General features: G+C 32.2%; 1 protein-coding gene across 1 annotated transcript in view; it reads right to left on the bottom strand.

Annotated features, from left to right (window-relative positions):
- Positions 1–1,097: 1,097 nt before the first annotated feature.
- Positions 1,098–23,545, bottom strand: part of LOC129231835 (prolyl endopeptidase-like) — a 100,068-nt gene continuing 77,620 nt past the window's right edge. Inside the window, exons 15-19 of the mRNA XM_054866215.1 lie at positions 18,746–18,841; positions 16,438–16,539; positions 10,265–10,409; positions 7,968–8,036; positions 1,098–1,224 (exon numbers count right to left, since the gene is read on the bottom strand). Of these exons, the coding sequence (XP_054722190.1) occupies positions 1,159–1,224; positions 7,968–8,036; positions 10,265–10,409; positions 16,438–16,539; positions 18,746–18,841 (478 nt within the window). The 3' untranslated portion in view covers positions 1,098–1,158. The remainder of the gene's footprint in view (positions 1,225–7,967; positions 8,037–10,264; positions 10,410–16,437; positions 16,540–18,745; positions 18,842–23,545) is intronic.

The raw sequence follows: 23,545 nt of genomic DNA, 5'->3' as shown, positions 1-23,545 counted from the left end.
AGTTACATATAATACATTGCAACTCATTTATGATGGCTACCTTTTCACGAGCTGATAGTGCTCTTCTTATCCTTGCCATCATTAGTTTTTATTATTACCAGAAATAGTAACATTTAATTTATAAGAAACTTTAGATTTTTCCAGATAGAAACGACCGAGTTTTCTTCATGAACCAGCAAAAGCTAGGCTGATTTACAACATGAAATAACGTGTCTTATCAATGTAATATCTATGAGACACTAAACGAAAGGTCCTAAGATAGTGGGATGGTTATTTTTATTAAGGAAACCTATTCTAGCAATGCCTGAAAAACTCATTCAAAAAGTGATAATAGGGGATATAGCCAAAGGAAAAGATAGACTGATTTATTCTAGCGAACTGACCTGCCCAAGTAAATAGCTTTATTTTCTACACCGAAAGATCCAACCTCAAGATTTGAAACATATTTCACAAAACATAGTGAGCCTTCTACAGAAACAAATTGCTGAAAAAAAAAGAGATTACGGCATTCAATTGGGAAATTTCCAAACCAAGATGGACAGAAGTTTTGTTCGGTCTTAACCAAAACTTTTGTTTTAACCTACATAATATGCATGACATATTTTTAATGTAATTAAGTAGTAAACCAAACATAATTAACAAAATGTTTGTTTTGGCGGGATTTCGTATAAACTGTGGTCATATTAAGCAAGTTAAACTGTATTTTAGAGTGAAATATAAAGAACTTTATTTTATGATTTTCATATAGCATTCATCAAAAAGTGAAATTATACTAACTGAATTTAATTATTCCCAGCTATTATGATTAAGATGGCACTCAGTCAAGACAACATCCATGTTAATAATATTGGGTCTATGTATAAATATGTAATTAGCAAACAATACATATCTCAGGAGCTAAAATTCAGGGCTGCACAGCAGAACCCTGGCAAAATTTCTCGGATTACTGCCTTGGTTGGAATACATGAAGCTTGAAGGTAAGTCTCTTCTCAAAGAATAAAAAAAGTTTAAAATGTAACCCAATATATATGTAATGTGTAAACAACATATAAATGTAAGGTGTATGTGCATAGCAAATAAGTAAGCAAGAAAGTAAAGTAGAATTTTATTATAAATGACTTTTGTGCTGAAATTTTAACAAATGTATAAAAATACTTCTCAATCATAATATTGCAGTTGTAATGTGTTATACATAAAGCAATACACATCTGTCAATTCTTCAATCTGAAATAAACAATTGCATATTAACAACAGAAACAGAACTAGACAGCTTTTATATTATTAGTATCAAATAGCAAATTTTATTGAAAGTAAACAAGTACTCTAATTGAATGTTGTCCCAGCAACCAGAATTCCGGTCATGATTTTATATACAGGATGCTAAGTAAAGTCTATTAATTTTCAAGTCATAAAAAGTATCTATAGGCATAAGAGAGGGGCAATGGGTTATTCAACGAGACCACATACAGTGAATTAGGATAGCAAAGTTAGGATTCTCTGCTGAGGCTCCTCTTAATTTCTGCCTTGAGGACGCCAAAGATGGGGGCCCAGGCATCATTTCTCACTTGTGATATTCGGCAAAATCTTTAATGCTCTTAATCACAGGAGCAGTACTACATACTTTGTTGTGGTATGTCTTATTGAAAAGGTTATTTTTTCTGTTTAAAAAGATATGTAACATTTTGAAATATGTGTTTCTTTCCACTGTCATTTAAGAGAAAATAAAATTTAAATTTTTCTCAAAAATGCAAATTTTAAAATTATTTTACAGTTGATCAGAACCACTGCGCATTTCATTCCCTGAAAAGGAGATATTCCACTTCTTAGTTTAACAGGTTTGAGGCATTTGAAAAAAATGTAGTTTGTTTCAAGAACTCTATTATGAAATGGTAGACTTGAAAGTTTAAAATTTTATTCAGGATAAAGTGGCCAGAAAACACTTTAAATTTAGTTATGCAGTGAAATTTCATTTTGAGTTGCCACTTTATTCAGGATATTTATGTTAGTGAAAACAAGAATACACTACGCTATGGGAATTCTTTGGCACTACACTGAAAGGTTAAGTGTAGAGAAAATTTTTGGCTGGGAAATAGGCTAAAGATTGAGACCTTGTATTCATAAAAATAAATTCCTAGATGAAGCGTCAACTAAATGGGGCTATAAAACTAAATTTAAAGTGTGTCCAGCCCACTTGCTGCTAGATAAATTTTTTGAATTTTCAAGTCTACTTTTACATATCGAGTTCTTGAAAAACCATCATTTTTTCAATTTCCTCTAAAACCTGTTAAACAAAAAAGTAGAAGTTTTCCTTTCAGGGATGTGTGCTCAGTAGTACTGATCAGCAGTAAAAAAATTTGAAATTGGCATTTTTGAGGGAAAAACAATGATTATTTTTTTTTTCAACAAACTGTTTAAAGAAAACTCAAACACTTATTTCAAATTGTTGCATATTTTTTCAAACAGAAAAAAATAACCTTTTAAATAAAACCTCAACAAAATATGTAGTACTGTTCGAGATAAAGAGCTTTAAATATTTTGTCGAAAATTGCAAGTGAGAAATAGCGGCCTGCATCACTGTCTAGGAACCTTTTTGGACAAAACCGAAATATAAAGGCTGTTCCTACACTTTTTAGACGATTTTGATTAACGTAATAAAAAATCGACTGCTGAAAAAGAAATATTTGCAATTGTACTATGCTTTTAATACTTAAAATTATCGTCTGCAGTTTGATTCAAACTGGTGTTTTTAAGGAAGCAGTGGATCAAAGGCTATATTTATACTCTTTCCGAGGAGAAACATTCATATTTTGTTATCTAAAAACGATGTCAGAGTCATAGTTTTTGATATCTAAAGCATTGATAGGTGATATCGTCAACAATAAAAAAAACTTCAAGTTGGTACCACAAGTGGGACCAAAATTCCAAACAAGTATATAAGGAAAAACACACCTTTGACTGTTTCAAAGATATGTTGTTTAATATTAAAAGAAAATTCTTTTAGTCGAAGTACAGTTGAAAAATAAGTAAAATGCTCGGTGTCCACTGTAAATAAAATGATAAACTTGGATCTAAATCTTAAAAAAGCGAAAAACCTCAATAATGCATCGTCTTTTCACAAAGCATATTGCTGAGCGCAGGTCATGAGGCAGAATTCTATACAAGAAACACTTATCTAAAGAAAATTGAAAAAATAATTGTCACAATAGATGTATTATGAGTGCATTTAAATAATCGCAGCAAAAAAAGACCCATTTACTATCATAAAAGGGAGAAAAAAAATGTAAGTATGTGGTTCAAAGAATTGAAAGTTTTTCTTCAAGATTCATAATTGTTGCTGGTTTTTCATGAAATGGCAATATAAAAATAAAGAGTGGACAAAAATGTCAGAATATGTTCCTGTAGTATTTGGAGTTAATCTTATCTCCAATATTTCTGAATGAAGTACTATCACTTTACCCGCTATGCCATCATTTTGTGGAACTCCATCAAGGCAAAGCTAGCAGACACACTTCAAAATCCATTGTTAATTTCCTAAATGAAATGGGAAAAAAAACCCGTATCAAGGCCATACCCTTTACTATTATCCCTACTAAATCTCCCGATGTATCACCCATAGATTTTTGTGCTTTCATGCTTTTAAAATCTGCACTATCCAAACATCCTCTCATAACCCTTACATTACTCTGGAAAACGGTTCAGGAAGACTGGAATACAATATCTCTTCTCACACTTACACAAGAATTTTTGGAATTTAGTTTTGTGAATACAATATGCATTGCCTAAAAAATGTGTGTACAGCCTCTGTATACCCTGATCTCCATTTTTGTAGGCTTTAACATAAGTTACATGGATTCTACCATACACAAAAGTCAACTTCAAATGTACACACAATTTATGGCTTGAGATAAGCTTCTTTGGCTTTCTGACAGCCAGTTTTTTGTGCTCTCTTTTATCAGCTCGGTTAAATCAAAATTCTAGAAAACAAAGTACGTAAAAATTGTTGCAAGAATGCAGAAACCTTATCTCACCCCTCAAACATGTTTACATTTACAAATTGACTTTTACATACGATATGACTTCTACATTCTCTGCCTATATTCAAACAGCACAGATCACTAGCTTGCACTACAAACAGGTCTGAATTCTGCAACACAGAGGCTGTTCACATTTTTTAATGTATTCACAAAATTAAATACAATTCTTGTGTTTTAAATGTTTTATTTGATAACCCTTATTCTGAACTATGTTTCAATACCGTAATTTCCCGAATAATGCCTTTTGATATGTTAGAAGAGGTACTTTATTCCATTTCTCCTGAACAGCTTTCCAGAGTCCTGTAAGGGTTGTGGAAAGATGCTTGGATAATGCAGGTTTTAAAAGTCAAAGTACAAAAATCCATAGGTGATACATCGAGAGATTTATTAGAGATATCAGTGAAGGGTAGGACCTTGATGCCGGTTTTTGTTCCATTTCTTTCATGATATTTACAGTAGATTTTGAAGTTGATTGCTAGTTTTGTCTTGATGGAGTTCTACAGATTGATGGCACTATGGGTAAACTGATGGTATTTCCTTCAGAAAAAATGACTATGAAATATATTTCTGATAGCACTTGGAGTTACTCTTTTCATCTTTTCCCACCCTTTATTTTTAATTTGCCATTATATTAAAAACACCGGCAGCAATCATGAATCCTTTAGAAAAACTTTCTTTAGATTCTTTAAACCAGTGGTTCCCAACCTTTTTTATGTTGCGACCCCTTTTTAGGCAATTAAGCAACCCGCAACTCCTTTTGTGTCCTCCTCAATATACTCTCTCTCTCTCTCTCTATATATATATGTGTGTGTGTGTGCGCGCATATGAGTAGATACAATGTATATTTTACATAATAACTCAAGGAGCTTGAGTTATTTTATTCTTTATGGGTAAACACAATGAATGTAAAAAAAAAAAAAAAAGAGTCACTTCAATGTTAAACATACATTTCAACACTTTGAAAAGTCTTAAGTCCTAGCAGTGGCGAATGCAGGATTTGGTGTTTGGAGGAACTGAGGTTGAGAAAATCTTATATAATCTTATTGTTTAAAACTTCCATTAAAGTGAATGAAGGCATTTTCTTTTAACAAAGCTGTCACGAGGTCAAAAACTTGCGAAGAGGGCTTTTGATAGTCACTCAATATTTTTCAAACGTATATATAGCAAGAGAGGGAGAAAGAGAGTCCAGAATTTTGCTTGGGGGGGGGGAGTCATTACTAGCATATGAGCAATCAAATTAAGAGACTTGCGTTATAAAAGCGGAAAAAGAGTTAGCAATATGAAATTATAGTTGTAAATGTAACATACTCAAAGGTTCTAACCCGGCAAATGTTCGAAATTGAAGTTCTAAAATTGCAGTGTACATGAAATCTAGTGACGTTAGGAGGAGGAAGAGAGGTTCAGAGATTTTTATGAACGGTTCAAGCGCGAAGAAGTTTTAGACAATTTTTCACCATAGAAGAGGGGGAGGAGAATTCTCTAATTCTTTTAAAATTAAAATCAAATGCAATAAAAAAGCGCAGTTGTAGACTGTCTTTGTTGAAGTTAAAAGGAGAAAAAGCGTTTGGGCTACCTTTCCCTGAAAATTTTTGAATTTGAGGTCCTGAAAACGCAATTACAGGCCATCTTTGCAAACGTTAGGAAGAAGGTTTGGATTTGGAGCCTCTCTGGAGTTTTATCTGAATTGAAGTTCCAAAAACGAAATTTTTCGAAATTTAAGTCTAAAAAAAACCAGAATAGTATTGTTTGTTAACAAAAAAAAGTTTGGAGACCCTCACCCAGATTTTTTTTTTTTTAATTTAAGGCCTAAAAGCAAAAATTTATATCATGATTAGTGATATGAAGACTGAAGGGGGACAGTAGGCCCCTCTCCTGGAATTTTTTTCAAGATCAAAATCCAAAAAAACCATTTCTTGGCTTTTTTTGATAAAGTTAGGTGATGGGGTTCGGGGCTCTTCTCTGGAATATTTCCAAAATTAAGTTCTAAAAATGCAATTACAGAACATTCGGTACTCTTTCATGTTAATTTGTAGATAATGAAGTCTTTAAACCAAAATTCATTTCTTTGAGGACGTTGGCGATCAGCTACTCTAGTATGGGGGGGGGGGGGCTGCAGCCCCACAGTTACTCTCCTGGATTCGTCACTGCGCCCAAGTATTGATGCTGCAGCAAAATGATGCTATTTTTTTCCTGTGTATTTTAAATTTTTAAACTACGCAATGATATATTTTTTAATTTAGGGATAATGTCACGACCCCCTAAGAAATGCATCCCAACACGACCCACAGGTTGGGAACCCCTGCTTTAAATCATGTACTTTAATTTTTTTCTCCTCTTTTAGGATTATAAATGGCTTTTTTTTTTGCTGCAATCATTCAAATACCCCCATGATTCATCTACTGTGACAATTTTTTTTCCATTTTTCTTTGGATAAGTGTTTCTCCTATTGAATTCTGCAGCGTGTCCTGCTTTCAGCGATATGCTTTGGGGAAAGACTATGCTCATTGGCTTTTTTCGCTTTTTTTTTAAATTTAAATCAACGTTTATAATTTTGTTTATACTGGGGACCGAGCATTTTAATGCTTTTGCAACTGTCCTTTGACTAGGGAGATTTTCTTTTAACATTTAACAACATACCTTTACAACATTCGAAGGTATTCCTTTTTTAATTGGTTACTTATTTGAAACTTTGGTTTCACTTAAGGCTCCAATTTAACATTTGTTTCCTTTACTGTTGATGATATTACCAATCAACGCTTTAGATATCACAAAACCATGACTCTAACATCATTTTTGAATAACAGAATATGAATATTTCTTTTCGGAAAGAGTATAAATATAGCCTTCGAACCACTGCTTCGTTAAAAATGCCATTTTGAACAAAAACAAACCTCTGAAACGGTAGACAATAATTTTTACTTCGAAAACCATGGTACAATTGCAATTATTTCTTTTGCAGCAACCTATTTTTTATTACCGCTAATCAAAATTGTCAAAAAAATGAGTGAACAGCTTCTGTAGATACCATACCCATAAAAAGAGTTTAAACTCTTTGATTTCAAATGCAAATTAAAATGAACAGTTTTAAAATTCTTCATCCATATGTTTTAAGGTCTTTAGTGCAGTTATGTACTAAGCCACACCTTTAGTCAAACATGAATGGCAATATCAACCTGATTGATATTAACTTATATTTACCATGGGACTAGGGTTCCAACAGATTTGATGTTCAACACTAGGGAAAAGACCTAAATTCTTTAAAAAAAAAAAAAAAAAAACTAGGACTTACACTTTTAAAGGTATAACTAGTGATGCACTGACTAATCAACAGAAATTGTTAATTGGCCGTAGGCCACTTTGCTGACAAATACATAGATAGCTCTATATACAGCTCTATAATGACGAATTTTATCCAATTAATTAGTTAAAAAATTATTTTTTTAAAACTTAACACTGTTTTTGCTTAAAACTAATAATTTTGATAAATGAACTTTAAGCCAATTAATAAACAGAGGGTTTTTTTTTAAAAATAAAATGACTTTTGCATAGAACAAGAAATTGCTAAATAAATTTATTACACCTAACCAATAGCTTTGAGCTGTAGCGGTTGTGGCCCAATTATAAACTAAAATAGAATAGAATACAAATTGTCATGGTATGGATGTGAACAACACATTTTCAGCAAAAAAGACAGAAACAGATGGATTAAAATGGCTACAGGGGAAAATTCAAAATGAAACCTAATATTTCAAAGGAAAAAGGGATCAGATTTTGAAAAAAAGATTTGAAGCTTAAAAGGGACTTATAGGAGGAAAAGGACTAGTTGATATCTAACACCTTTTAACTTTATAGAGCATAATTGATGTAACTGCTATTAAATCGACTATGTAATTCAATCTGATAAATGTTTTAGAAATAAGTTTCAAAGTTTACTATTTTTGAAGTAGGCTTTCCAAATCCGTGTCCACTTTTGACATCCACTTTGATGAAAGCTGGTTTAACCTAAATAAAAATAAGTTTTTGTATCATCATCAAAGAATATGTTTGTTTCACATTATTATTTTAAAACATACACTGAAGAAAGTTGAAACTAATTGCACACCAGCTTTGCTTTTAGGATTTCTTAATAACAAAAGGAAAATCTATACTGAGATTTTTCCTATTAGCTCCTGTTATTCCTTCATAAGCTTGTTTAACACTGCTAAATTGAAAAGGTTTTTTGGTTGAAGATTTGATCATTCTATAGTAACAGGTGAAACATTTTCACAAACATTAATTATAAATAAGCTGACTATAATTTAAATAAAAACAAAATATTTGTATTACACTTTTTTACCACACTAAAAGCACCAAACTGGCAGGGTCTGAGCAGAAAGCACAGCCTAAAAAACTAAGTGGCGTTTAAGATGTTAAAGAATAATATGACAAACATCTTTTTTAATGCAAACAATTGCTAAACAGGAGTTAAAACTTTTTAAAAACTTTTCATAAGTTGTGTATGGTATGATACTTTTTGTCCCTCATCATTTACATCACTACAACCCCCCCCCCCAATGATTTTTGACAGTTGGCACTCCTATTCTAGTGAACGTTCCAATTCTAGTGAACGTTCCCCTGCAAAATAATTTTTCTTTATATCTATATTTTATATAACTTTCACCTTTTAATACAAGCAAAAATCAGAAAGAAAATAAGATTTACCAGAGTAATTTATTAGATATGTTATGGATGTGAGTTCCTTGAAAAAATATCTTGCATATGAAAAAAAAAAACAATTTTAAAGCTACATACAATATTAGTAGACAAATGGAGTTTAGTGTTCTAATTCTTGATTTATATAAGGAACAAAAGTGACTTATAACAGCAAAAAAAAAAAAAAAAAAAAGTTTTAAATCAAAATATTTTTGAATCAATAAATGCTGCTTTTATTATCATTAATGAGACAATTTTGATAAGATGGGCATACACCATCATGTCTACTAATATCACACCATTACGACGCGATACCTGATATTACCTCCAGTATAAAAAAATCAATAACCTATTTGTCTATATCATCAGATATTGCACTTTTGCATCCTGAACTCATCTTTAGAAACTTTAGTACTAGGCATTGCTGATTTCAAAAGCTTTTCTATAAGAGTAATTTTTTTGGGGTGCTGGCCAACTGCTTAACTTTATATAGTGTGTTTCCTAAAGCTTGTGAGAGTTGATAAGCTACAGAATCTGAAGCAGGCAATTCAGTAACAGCTTTCTTCTGTTGTTAACACTTTCTTCTTTCAAAACCTGCTTTCATTTTAATTCTGGATTGATTCACCTTTTTCAATTTCAGTTTTCTTTTGATACTAATTTTTTTATCACTTTTTTTTTTCTCTTTTCAGATGTAACTTTTAGTTTTATAGATCTGCTTTTAATCTCTTTCAATGCAGTTTTATTCTTAGTTTCCATTTCATCTTCAGACAACTCATTGTTATATATAATTGCCATTGCAATTAAAAACATTAAAACAATTGCACACATTAAATTTATGATATAGCATACAAATTTAGAAATCAACTTGACCAGTTTGCTAATCTTGACCATGTGAGGAACATGAAATAAAGCATTTTTTAAAAAAAAGCATAAAAATTGCCAATAATGCAGACCAATTGCACATCGCAGAAGCTTTTTTTTTTGAACAATAGAAGAAAATACTGGAAACAAGGTTGAATATAAGGCCAAGTGATTAACTTGACGAGCAGTAAAAGAATTCTGCCAATCATTACTTTGCTTTCAGGTTTGTAGGTTTGCCTACTGATGGTAGTAATTTTTGTAATTTATACTCAAATGAAATTCAAACTTAAGAAGAAAGACTCAATGTTACTTTTTTTTATTTACAAAAATGACTCATCACTGTATAAGTAATGTGGCTGTCGAAGAATCTCTATACAAGATGGAATTCCAGGGATTTTTGCGCTGCTCCACTATCCTCTTTCGGCCAAACAATAAATTTTAGGGGAATTCAAATGGTCCTTCCGATATTCCTTACAAGGTAAGATTTTATGTTTCAATTTTCCCTTGGGATGAGTTGGATCAAAACATTTTCCAATGTATAAACCAATCTCATTTTAACTTTAAAATTCACATACTACACAAAAAGTAAGCATACATACAATTTTGAAATCACTACAGTATACAAGTGACAAAAAAAAAACATAACATTAACTTTCACTTTAAAATTAAATACTCACATTTCCAGAGCATTTACTGATCTGATATTGCATTTCTGCAATGAATTTAAGTGAATGCAAGGGCACAACTCTGTCATCATGATCTGCAGTCAACAAAAGTGTGGCAGGATATTCAGCTGGTTTCAAATTGTGAAGAGGAGAGTACCTATAACATTAGAAATAAATGATTTAAGTAAATGTTTTTTATTTTATCCATGCAAATTAAAATGATACACAAACTTTGTAAAAGAAAAATAAAACTTTATTTTTATAGCCTAAATCATACTAACTGAATTCTTTCTTAAATTAAGATTACAACAGAGATAAAACTGAGGAATAAGTTACAATTGCTTCTACAGAAACAAAACTTGCAATCACGTCATATGTACTAAAAATGCAAATTTATTTCAATCTTTGCACATAACAGGGAAACACAACAGGGAAAGGGCAGGTGCGGATACAGACTCCCATTTTAGAGGGGGGGGGGGGGGGTCATGATGACAGAGCATCTACTGAAAAAAAATTTCAACTTCCTTGACTTTTACAAGTTTCCCATACTCCAAACAAAAATTTTCCAGGTTTCTTTTAAAGGTTAGTTAGCTACTTTCGCTACTTTTTAAATGGTTGGCTTTGCTTAAGTGATATTTTATACACATTATGTTTATATCACTGTTTAATGTAAATTTCAAACTATTACATCCATCTGCGTCCCTAAAACACTTTGTTTTTTGAGAAACTTTTAAGTTTTCTTTTTTGGGAAACTGAAAACTTATAAGAAATCACTTCATCAAACTGTTAAGCATCAAATGCATCTACTCACACAGGAAAGGGGCCATTGGTTTACCAGCCTGGAATCTTAACCTTGCAATTCAGATGCCACCAAATTAAATAAACCTACCTTTGCTTCTTAATGATCAATGCTCTTCAACATCAATTTCACTCTGTCATAGGCACTTGTATTCGGTTCAACATTTGCAACCTCTGCCTTTTAAAACAAAGACTTTTAAGTGTGGAAAAATGTCTTAAGCCCTTTGTGCAACAGCTGGACACGCTACCCACTGAATTGAACAAAATTTCAGATAAAAACTTTTCTTTGATAACATTTTTACAGTTTGTCTCTGATTCAAGAAGAATCATCTCAAAGCATTTGAACATAGATTAGCAAACATTTCTACAGAGATAAAGAACAACACAAACAGTTAAGACACTGAAATTGAACAAAAATCTATAAATTAGTTTACTCTTACTTTGAAGAGTTGATCGTTAACTGGTATGGGAAAACTAAACAATTTTTCATTGGTAATTGCACATGCAACCTACCACTGTTAGAGGGTGTGTAAACTTTTCACCCTCCTCCCAAGGAAACTGGAAGTGCAAAACTAGAGAACAAAAGGTGAGTTGGAGAACTGGTTTGAGGAAATAATTGTCTGAGGGAGGAAAGGTATGAACCATTCAACTTTGGTAGGGTCTCAGCCTCAGGGGAAATTGTGTGGAGCGAGAGGACTACTAGTAAACAAAAGGTGGGGTTGAAGAAGTGGTTTAAGGAAAGAAATATCCTCTTTCAGTAATTTCAAGTTGCATGAATTTCTTCTCAAATTTATTTTACTAAACTGCAGAAGGAAAACAAATCTTTTGAAACTGGTTATAATTAAAAAAGAAATGCCAGGTTTTCTGCATACAAAAATTAAATTTCCCCGACTTTTCTTCGACAATTTCCAGAAATAGAATTAAAACTGTTAACAGAAATAAAATTTGATTTAAAACTCAAAAGAGTACATGAAGCAACAATCATAAAAAATATTATTATATGCAGTGAATTAAGCAGAGCAAGGCTGGGTGATTTTGATGATAATTATTTATAACACTATCCATAGTCACAGTAAGAAGTGGAAGCTTCTATACCATACACTAGTTATTAAATTAAAATTTTTTTACAAGTAGCAGAGGTTGCAATTAAACAGATTTGTGGCAGTTTTTGGAGTAGGTAAAATTGAGTTTTGAGTATGTGTAGCGAGATCTTTCCTAGCAGGAAAAATCAAGTTTTGGAGCAGGAAAAAAAAAAGGTAACAAATATTTTTGACGTTTTAAAAACTTAAAAATAAAAAAGTTAAATTCTTGTATCTGACTGGAAAATAAAGATGGCTGACATAAAATCTCAAATTACCACTTCCTCTCTTAATTTTGATGACGTGGTACTCATCATTTTATAGTAATTTTGTTTGAATTTTACTACGCCCTCCCTTCCCAAATGAAGTAAGCAAAGACTTTGTATTATGCAATGAAAGCCATAAAAGACTTGAAAAAATTCTGTGCTAAACTGTTTCACATCAATGTTTCAAATCTTTCTCTTTAACTGATGCTTCTGTTTATCCAATATCTAAAAAATCCTTACAGCTAATTGTAAAATATAATACATACAAGTTTCGTTTCTGATATACAAGGTATGATTCAGAAGTTTCAAGACTGATCTCAGAACTAGACATTTATTGGACATTTAAGTACAGCGCACTAAAATTCTTCAAAATATGATCCTTCAGCATCAACACAGCTTTGCCAGAGCGTCTTCCATTGTTCGTGGTCCTTCTAGAAGTCCTTGGGCGACATGCTGTCAAGGGCTCTTGTCGAAGCCTGCTGGACTGTTTTCTCCCCCAATGTTGAAGTCAAATACTTCCTTTTTAGATCCGTCTTGATGAGGAGAAGGTAAAAAAGTCACTTGGAACCAAGTCGGGGTTGTAGGGTGGCTGCGCCAGTGTTGTCACGTTAAACTTGACGAAAACTTTGTCGTTGGCGAGCGACGAGTGAGGGGCACGAGCATTTGTGGAGGAGAATCCAATTGCCCTTGATCGCCAGGCGGATGCAGCAGACTCGATCCATCAAGCGGTGGAGCACTCCAGCATGATTTTTTTTGTATCTCTCACTTTTTGACCCAGGTCAATGACAGGCAGCAAGCAATGCGCACTATCCAGTGTTCTGAAGTCAACTGCTGCAGCTTCTGGTCGTTCACTGACACCCCCACTACTTCCCCAGCCCATTCGCACTCTCCTTCTCCGAAAAAAAATCAGTCTTGAAACTTCTGAATCACACCTTGTATGTCTCATACACTATTTCAATTTCAATGCTTAAAAAAAAAAAAAACGTAATATGTACAAAGAATAACAGAGTTCCCACTCTTCCAGCAGATTTTAAAAAATAGGGCCTTTATATGGAACATTTTAAGACTATTTAGGGCCACTTCACGCCAATGTTGCATACCAATTCTTTTAGGTGTCTTAAATTTAATTATAGATGTATTTTTTTTAAATCTATAATTAATGAGTAATTTTTAAATGTGTTGAAAAGCACTTTTCTGAACTTGACAGCATGATTTAAAATGTTATAACTTAAGTTCTATGAGATCTATCATGTTGTAAGGAAGCTCATTTCTATGATTTGTGCATTTAATGTTTATGCATTGTAACTTGAATAATTGATGAGATTTTTTTTTTTTTTTTTTTTTATAAAATGTCAAGCTCAAAAATTTTAAAAATAGTCTTTTACAATTTTCAGAAAAAGCATATAATTTTATTCAATGAATACAGAGAATTTCAGAGTGGGACCATAAAAGGATCATCAGTTACAGCAAATAATGTAGGATACATTACTGCAATTTTTGCTAAAACTTTTTAGTAGCTACTGAACCCTTCATGGTCCCACTGAAAAGTTTTGGCCATTTTTATAAAAATGCATTAATAATCTGTATGCATTAAACAGTATTTAAAACAAAAACTAAATGACACCATCAAAAAAAATTTTGAATTTTTATATTTTAAAATGTTGTGGAAAACCTTTTTTCTTGAAAATTATTCAAGTTACAAACAAACCGAATGTACTTCTCTTTAAAATGAGCAATTATAAAAATCTGCTGCTTTCATAAAACATGAGCTATAACATTTGAAAACAAAATTTTGCAAAATTTTCCCCACATTATTTGTTGTAACTTAGTCATTCATAATCCCACTCTGAAACATGTTGGATGTATTCATTAAAATATATTTAAGATCATTTTTTCAAAAATTTTAAAGTACATTATTTTAAATTTCAAATTTTGTGAAAAAGTTTTTCTTGAAATTTATTAAACTTCACTAAACTCCCAATTATCCATGGGGAGAATTACCCACCAGCTTTCACACATTCAAAAAAATGCTTTTTGGCAATGATTAGCTGAATGTAGATAAATGCACACATTTTGACTTAGTGCAAAACCTGTTTTCAGACATCCCTATTTTTCTTCCTCCCCTTCCCTCCAATGGCATCAAACCTTTCCTGGTCCTTGAAACTAGACTACTTGAAACCTGAATTTTAGGTCTACACTACTTACTGCTTTAAATATAAATTATATTTATTGATATTTAGATCTATAGGACTTACGAGCGTAATCGAGTGACCACACCAATCCTGTTCAAAAAGTTTTCTTTTTTTCCCCCTATGCATTTTTGGTGCACCATTTGCTCGCATATGGGTATGAAATACATTATCTATAATGAGCGATCCTTTTTTAGCTTTTACATACATTTTTTTACACAATGTTATCATTTTAGTTAGAATGCAAATATTATTGATTTATCTAAAGCTATTGCATAGACTAATATTGCCTGCTACTTACTTTGCAGATTATCCATGAATTTGGCTATCCACGGTTACCGTTCCAACCTATTCCGTGGATAATAGGGACTTTACTGTATATAAAATTAAAGTGCATGTAAGTACCTTTAAAATGAGCTATTATACAACTCTGTTGCTCCCATAGAACTTGAATTAAACTCTTTAAAACACTGCTGGCAAGTTTTAAAAAATGTGCTTTTAACGAATTCTACTAATTACACCCATCACTTATGAATGATAGATTTAAAAACTATATACATCAGTTAAAGACATTACAGAATAAGGTTTCTGACATTTTTATGAAAATCTGAGAAGTCAAGTTGAGATTTTTTTTTTGTTGTTGAATTTGACACAGAATGACATGAATCCTAAAAACATATGGCCTTTCATTATTTTTTAGGGCTTTTGACAAAAGCATGGCCTTTGAAGGGGCCCCTACAAACAATACATCAAAATAGGGCATTTATAGGGACATTTGAGGGCCTGTGGGAATCCTGAATAAGACTGAAAAACAAAATTGCAAAACAATTTAACAATGCCAGATTTCCAACTCTTGCTTAAAATTTAACATCGTCCATTACAATCATCTAAAAAGACTTCTTTTGAAACAAAATATCTTAAGAACTAGATTAATGATAAATAAAGCTATGATGTTTCACAGTTCTAATGACTAGTATGACTGTCAAAATTTATGATTGCTTAAAATATTCTTAGCATTTGAATAAACTAACATTTATGGACTTTTTCCCAGAGCAATAAAATTCCTATATTATTTCTGAAGTGGATATTCATGTATAGCATATGCTTAAAATCTTTAAAAAAACATTGAAAATTTCAAATGGGTTTGGCAAAACAATGCAAGTACTAGTTCTCAATGAAAGATACAATATATTGAGGGTTGAAAGTAGCCACCAACACAAAATTGTTAATGTAAAGCAATATAATCGAATAGTAGACAAAAATGAATGAGTGTTGCAAAAATGGATATGATCCAATTTTGAAATGCATAAATAATCATGCTTGGTTCATAAAAGCATGATAACAGCCAAATAGGAAAATTTCTAAAGCATAAAAGTTAGCACTTAGGCCAGCTTTAAAACAATAGAATAAAGCAAAGCAAAAATTTTTCATTTTAGTGAAGAAAATGTCAAAGCAACAAACACTTTTATAGTAGCATGTAACATATTTTTCTGTTTAGCACAATTGACGTTGGAGCAGGGAGGTGCACAGAAATTTTGGGGCCAGTCAAAAATGACTTTCACAGCCCCCTTCCATATTGTTTACCCCTTCGTCCCAACAGATATTTCACCAGTCATTTAAGAAATCTTGAGTCCCCTTCAGGCTCAGGACAGTAGGTGTCCCCCCCCCCTTGTGCACGCCCCTGGGTAGGAGTGTCATCGCTGAAGTAACAATTAGTAGTAATTACAGCTGATTAAAGGAAATAAGAAGGAAAATGCCCCAGATTTATTAAAATAGATTTACCATATTATTATTCATGTTTACGTTAAAATCAGAACAGGAAAAGATATTTCAAAAAATGCAATTACACTTACTTCAATAAATATAAAAATTGCTCTTTATCATCAGAGCATCCATAGTCACTTGTCCAAGCTTGTCCAATTGTAAATTTATGAAACCTTAACATGTCAAGAACCCTAAAAAAAAATTTAAAAAAAAAAGCTTCATGTTAAATCTATACAGTTATTGTTACAGCTGCAATTTGAATGAAGCTACGCTTTAATGATTTTTTAGGCTATTAAATACTCTAGTATCATTTTTTACATATATAACGGCTTATCCATGAATTTGCTTATTCAGGGTTGTCGTGCCACCCAATTCCGCGGATAATAAGCTGACTGTATTAATAATGTTGTTAGTAATGCTGCATACAAGCTGCATGTGACTCATGAGTGTCAGTAATACAGCTCTTATACAAACAGAACACATTAAATACATGTACAGTATTACCTTCGAATAGGGGATGGTCCTGAGACCGGAAGTTTTGACCGTTATTGGGAGGTGTCCGCTAATAGGGAAGATAATTTTAAGAATTTTGCTTCTTCAGCTGATGGCAATCAACTTAAGAACTACAATATTAGTGAAAAGTACCATTTTTCCAACGTGATCTAACACTCATCAAATGTGCATATTATTGAGCAATCACGATTGCTAACTGTTTTCATTTGACCATCCTTAATGTTGTGGTTCCTTTTCAGCTTGAACCAGGGGCCTCTGCAGCACCACCACCCAGCGGCCTCTGCAGGCGCGCCTCTTCTGGTCCTGACCACTGTCCCCCAGAATCCAGTGGTGTACATGTCCTACACACATGTACGTGCCTTTACACACATACACACTGACACATACACACGCCTTTACACATGAACGCACGCACACACCTGCACACACATATACAACTATACACACGTAATCACTCAGGAAGAGTGGCAGGCTTCAGGGGACAGAAGCCATTTTTAGAAACAATAACTCCAATGAATAGGGTTCTGCCGAAACTCATGATTGTGAAAAACACAATTTAAATTCAAAATTTCAGAATTCAAATTGTTTTTTTTTTGTTTACTATTATTTTATATTCAAAATGTAACTAATGATTTTGTCTTGGGTCTTGCATACAATAATGCACATAAGATAGGAACTAATTCAAATGATTGAAATATTTATTTAACAGATTTTACTCTCCTTTTTTATCATCGAAAGTCTTTCTCAATCGAGAAATATTGAAACTGCAGCATGCATCTCTTTCAGAGATTCCTATTTTCGAAAAAAAAAAAAAAAAAAAAAAAAAGAAAAGAAAAGAAAATGCTTGCTACTCCATGTGTTTCAAAAAATAACTTTTTTCAGTGATCAGTCCCATTTCACATGTACCCTATACTCTTTCAGATGCAATTGATCAATTGTGCCTCTTGGAATAAAACGTATCATTCAAATAGTATCCACATTTTCCAAATTTCATCTGTCTTTTAAAGCTTCTGAAAATTTTGGCAGGCAACACATTATGAGCTATTCTTCTTCATTACTTTCCAAAACATCGATTACTCCTTTTAATGTCAATCCTTTCAGACACTATTTAAACTTCCACTAAACTGAATCAACTTTGTTTTAGAAAAGTTACACAGGGCTACTTTTACCAAGCAACTATAGTGGGGAAACTCTAGTAACTATAGTGGAAATTCAAAGGAGAATTGAGCAGAGAATTAAGTTAAATATGGGACGAGGCTTTAAAGATCCGAACATGAGGATGACAAATAAGATTTCGTTAAACCAATTTGTACTTAGTTGTTTTAAAAAAATCTTTGTCAAAGCATTCAAAAAAAAAAAAAAAAAAAGTTTTCCAAATAACTGTCTTTTATTCCGAGTGTCCACTATTAAGAGTGAATTATATGGAGGGACAGGGACTTAAAAAAATGTTTGCTTTTCAGGAGTGTCCTTTAAAAGAGGTTTCACCATCTTTTAATTACTGAGAAATGGCAAATTAAAACTACTTAGTTTATTTCTAGCTACAAAGGATGTATTGCATTTTACCCCTATGTTGCTTACATTTCGCCATTTTTCGCCATTATTGCAGGATTTAAATTGTTAAGCTCTTTTGCACTGGCTTTGGTATTACAGAATTAACGAAAAAATGGGTGAGCAATAGTTAAAATATTGTCAAATCCACAGAAAGCTGCCTGATCTTATGTCTCTGGCCTATTTAACATGCACATGTCATAATTAGAAGTAGATTAGGAAGGCAGTAAAAGTTCTAAAAGTCACAAGAAACTTAGCGTAGTACAATGCATGATAACTGGTATAGTCCTCTTTAGTCATCAAACACACATAAATGCCTAAGACAAACATGCTTACCCAACTTGAGCTACAGCACAGCCATAAAGATGTGGTTTCTGAATTAAACAGGCCCCAACAAGTAAACCACCATTAGAACCACCATTAATGGTCAATCTATATAAAAAAAAACCACAACAATTAGTAACAATGAATAGGTTTATAGCAAGTACTAATAATTAAAAGAAAAAAGTGAAGGAGAGGGAAATAAGATGCAATCCTAATTTTGGTAATATAAAATCAATACAATTCCTATTTTATGGAGAATCTAACTTAATATATTCAAGTCTACTTTTGCATTATGAAAAAAAGGAAGGTGGGATCTCGCACTCTGACAAAAATTTGAAGTGGGATTTTTAAAATTGAAGTAGGAGTAGGTTCTTTTTTTATTGATTGAAAACTTAAGATACATATTTATTTGAACAAAGACAAAACTTATTTAACAAGCAAAACACCTTTGTTTGCTAGAATAAAATGAGCATCTCATTATATCAGACATTGACAAATATTTTTAAAGAAAAATTAATCTCTCTTAATTTTTACTACACAGGCAAGATTTTCTTTAATAAAATGCTTACATTTTAATGCTTTTTTTTGTTCAGTCTAACACATGAAAACACTAATTTTGATATTTCAAACTATAAGATACTACTTAGGTGTACAGGGATATTAAATTATTTGCTACTGTTCTTATAACACAATATATATACATGAAATAGAATGAGAATATAAATAATAACAATTAGTGCAAATATTTAATTACAAACTTAAATTCATTTTTTTTGGATGTGTGTAGAGATGATGGGCATGCCAGAGAAAAACCCAGAAAACTTTGGGGAAAAAAGTTTTTCTCTAGAAAGGTTTTTTCCAGCCAAGAAAAATTGAAATTTTTTGCACAAAATAATGTATTGAGAAAATTACAATATTTACACATCAATATTTCTTTTTGTTTAAATAATTTTTGTAAGTTCAGTATCCAACATAAAAACAGTAGCTTTGAAAATGGAAGCTGTAATATAATATAAATTCATTTTGTACCCTATATTTCATAGTACTTCACTCGAATAAAACTGCAAAAGTATACACAGGACATAATTATATCCATAATATCAATAAGTAGGAATTTTTTGATTAAGCTATTCATAAAAATTTCACGCTTTTCAAAATTAACTGTTAAATGATGATTGGATTAATATGAATAATTTTGAGTATTTTGAACTTGGAAATCTAAGACTGGCAGATAAAAACAACAGCAGGCTTTTTTAATAATAAAAGCTTTAGGCATATTTCTAGGAAGGAAAAATTGAATAGACAGCATATACAGTCTGACCACTGATGAGATGGAAAGGCTAACATCTGGAAATGTACGCATCAGTTAGTTTTTGGGGATGACAGATCTTGCAGATGTACGTTAGCCTCTAAATTAAGCAGAATCACATTGAAATTAATGGAGCATGTGCATTAAATTTTTATTTTACTCCTTCATTCAGATACTTGTCTTAACTGGACGTTTGCCTATTCCATATCATCCGTGAGAAGACTGTACTTTTAAATATTGGGCACTTTTCAATTTTTGTACGAAAATATAACAACCTTCACAAGCTGACCTTTACAGCACGAGCAGACAAACAGAGCAAGAGAACTTGAGATTTGCAAAGCTGATAATTCCCAATTTGAATTTGGGGGAAAAATATGATGCAGGTAAGTTTGAATGCAAAACTGATTCATTGAAGTAAAATATAGATTGTACCATTTTTGTGAAAAAACAATATCTATATCACAGCATTTAACCCAACAGGTACGTAACAGGTATGCCCGGCCGAGCATTTTCAATTGCTTGAAAATGCTTGGCCGGGGAGCAGAACAAAATATAATTTCTTTAAGGAGCTGCAGTGTTTTGCCATTTTTTGCAGATCAACTCCGCAAGATGTGGATCAGTTGGTAACCCTGCAGTACATAGAAAGAAATGTGCCCCCCTAACTGACCATGTAGTAAAAATCTTCACTTTTAGGCACATTTTTTATTGTGAAATGAATGTACCCATTTATTGCAGTTTTTAATTGCTAGCCTAAAAATTTAATAAAATTTTAAGCAGGAAACATTGTTAAAAACAAAGATTAGATCTCAGGTTACAAAATTCCCTGAGAATTTTTTTTTTTTGCAAAATTGGAAAATTCCCTGACAGTTTTAACTAGTCCACTTTCAATAACTCAAAGTCAGAAGGGACCAGCTAAAAGCTTTGAGTTATCAGAAGTTCCCATCCAACCCTTTTCAAGAGAACAGTGTTGATTTCTTTATCAGAAATTGTGTATGTTAGATAGACTATAATGATCATATTTTAGAATAAAAAGTACAAATATTTTCACAAAAAATAAATTTTATTAACATACTTAACAACAGGAAGTAACCCTTGTCTGCTTACATTATTTTCTTTATTGGACTTAAGTCATTCAATTTGTTAACAAATCGACTTTCTGTTTCAAGCTAAGGTATTAAATTTTCGTTTTGAAATCATTCTAAGTCGGCTAGATATAGTCGGCTATTCTAAGTCGGCTCAGCCCTACACAACCAAATCTCAATCCTGAAGTCTGGATTGGTAATGGCCAAGAAGGGTTGCCATATTTTCACGATAGCAAAAAACTCAAAATGTTAAGAAAACAGCCCGAAATAATACAAGGTAGGACTCGACCGATGCATCGGCCTGGCCGATGCATCGGCGCCGATGGTTCAACAATTTAGCCATCGGCATCGGCGGCCGATGCTAACTTGCAGGAAACATCGGCCCATCGGCCTTAAAAAACATTGAAAAGCCGATGGGATTGGCCGATGTTTTTGAAAAAAAAAGGACCTTTGTTGTTTTACTTTTCAATACAAAGTAAATTGAGTTACCGTTTTCATATAAAATCGTTTACTTCAATTTCAGTATGAATTTCTATTTTAGTCACCCCTGAAAGAGTTTTTAATACTGCATTCAGGTACCGAACAAGTTAATTGTTGCGTTTTTTCTTGCAGCTGGATGTACGTATGTACCTGTCATAAGTCATAACTCAAAAATGGTAAGCTGTAGAATGCTAAATTTTCGCATGTGGGGTGTGCGTGCGTTCCAGTTGTGCACTTCAACTTTTTGTTTTCGAACGGGTGTTCTAAAAAGCCTATTTACTTATTTTTTGTGGCTATTAATTACTTATTTCAATGCAAAACTAATTTAGCGTCTCAGACTGACGATCATTTGGTGATATTTTGCCGTACTGGAGACCATGGAATTAAATATGAGATGGCGAAACCGGTTTTGTTTCATTTTGTTAGATTCCCGTTGAACCGACGGTAATTTTTACTTTTTCGATATTTGTAATATGAATCACAGTATTGCAGTTTTTTCTGTATCGCTTCGGCGGAGTTACAAGTTTGAGGCCCGTCGAAATACATTCTGGGGCCCTATTTCTCTATCACAGAAGTTGTAAAATATTTATCATAGGCATTTTTGTAATTCCAACGGTTCCCCTATGGTTAAGGGGTCTCTCGTGCAATTACAACATTTGCTATATTTTAAATCCGCCACTGCACATCAAAACAAACTCGGGTGCAAATATTAAAAGGGTTTTTCTGCTCAATGTTTATGATTATTTTGAACTCTATTTTTTACGACTATTTTTTGTATTTCCGAGAACACTTATGTGCCCCTCCTCCCACTCCCTCAATTTCTGAAACTAAACTCTAGTTGTACTTCTGAGTTGTTTAAAACTAACACCATTGATAAAATTAGAGATTTTTTTTTTTCAAGCTTTATCTATTGTTTAGGAAGAATTTCGAGCATTAATGTAAGAAATTGATTAAAGACGTTTTGAATGGTGACATAATTCGGAAATCAAAGGGACTTTTGAATTTTTTCTTCGGAAGTGCTGAAGTAGATTCAGAAACTCTTCCGAGGCGTTGATGGTAGCGGTTCTGTACTATAAAAAGGGGGCCGAAGTTGGGGCCAAAGTTTAATGTTGTGAATTACTCCAAAATCAGAGGTTGACCCCCCTAACCCACCCTCGTCGTTTCAAGCATTTCTTAAATACTTAACGATAATTTATTTTGATCAAGAAATGTCATTTTGCATATTTCTTATACTTGTTTCACCTATATTTCGTAATGAGCCATCTTTTTTGCATCATTAATAGCGATCGCTTTTTTTCTGTTGTAAGTAACTATTTTTATGTATTTATGTAAAATCAATGAATAAGTTATTTTTGTTTTCATCATATTTTTAATAATATGTTGTAAAAAAGTTTCAAGGATTTTCTATTATGCATTTTTTTTTAATTTCTGAAAATTATTTTTAAATTGAAAAATTTAATTTGAACTTGTTTCTAGTGCTTCAAAAAAGATTAAACAATCAAATTGTTCAATACTACGTGTGCAAACATCAGATCAAGTAGTATATGTATTCAGTGATTAACTTGGTGTAAATATTGAGTTTGTTTATTTTGGCTGCGTTTTAAGAACCTTGCTCTTTTCATGGCTATTTCTTTTTTCCGTAAAATTTATGTCACGGTTATAGCTTTTATGAAAAATGCAAACTTTTCTGTCCATAAACTTTAAATAAGTATAAAAATATTCCTGTTAGGATTTAATATTGTAAATTATCTGTTACCTTTTTTGTTTAATTTGATGACTAAAAAATATCTACGTGCACTCTTTCCACTTTAATTGCGTAATTTGTTGACGGTTTCATAGTTTTATTCTTATTTTTTTTTGAATGATTAAACAACATAATTTAATGTTTTTAACTATCTTTAGTGTACCTAAATACATGCATTATTACAATATTACTTAAAT

The sequence above is a fragment of the Uloborus diversus genome, chromosome 10, assembly GCF_026930045.1.
Source record: "Uloborus diversus isolate 005 chromosome 10, Udiv.v.3.1, whole genome shotgun sequence".
NCBI lineage: Eukaryota > Metazoa > Arthropoda > Arachnida > Araneae > Uloboridae > Uloborus > Uloborus diversus.
The sequence above is the reverse complement of the archived record's forward strand: the minus strand, read 5'-3'. Positions and strand labels throughout refer to the sequence as shown.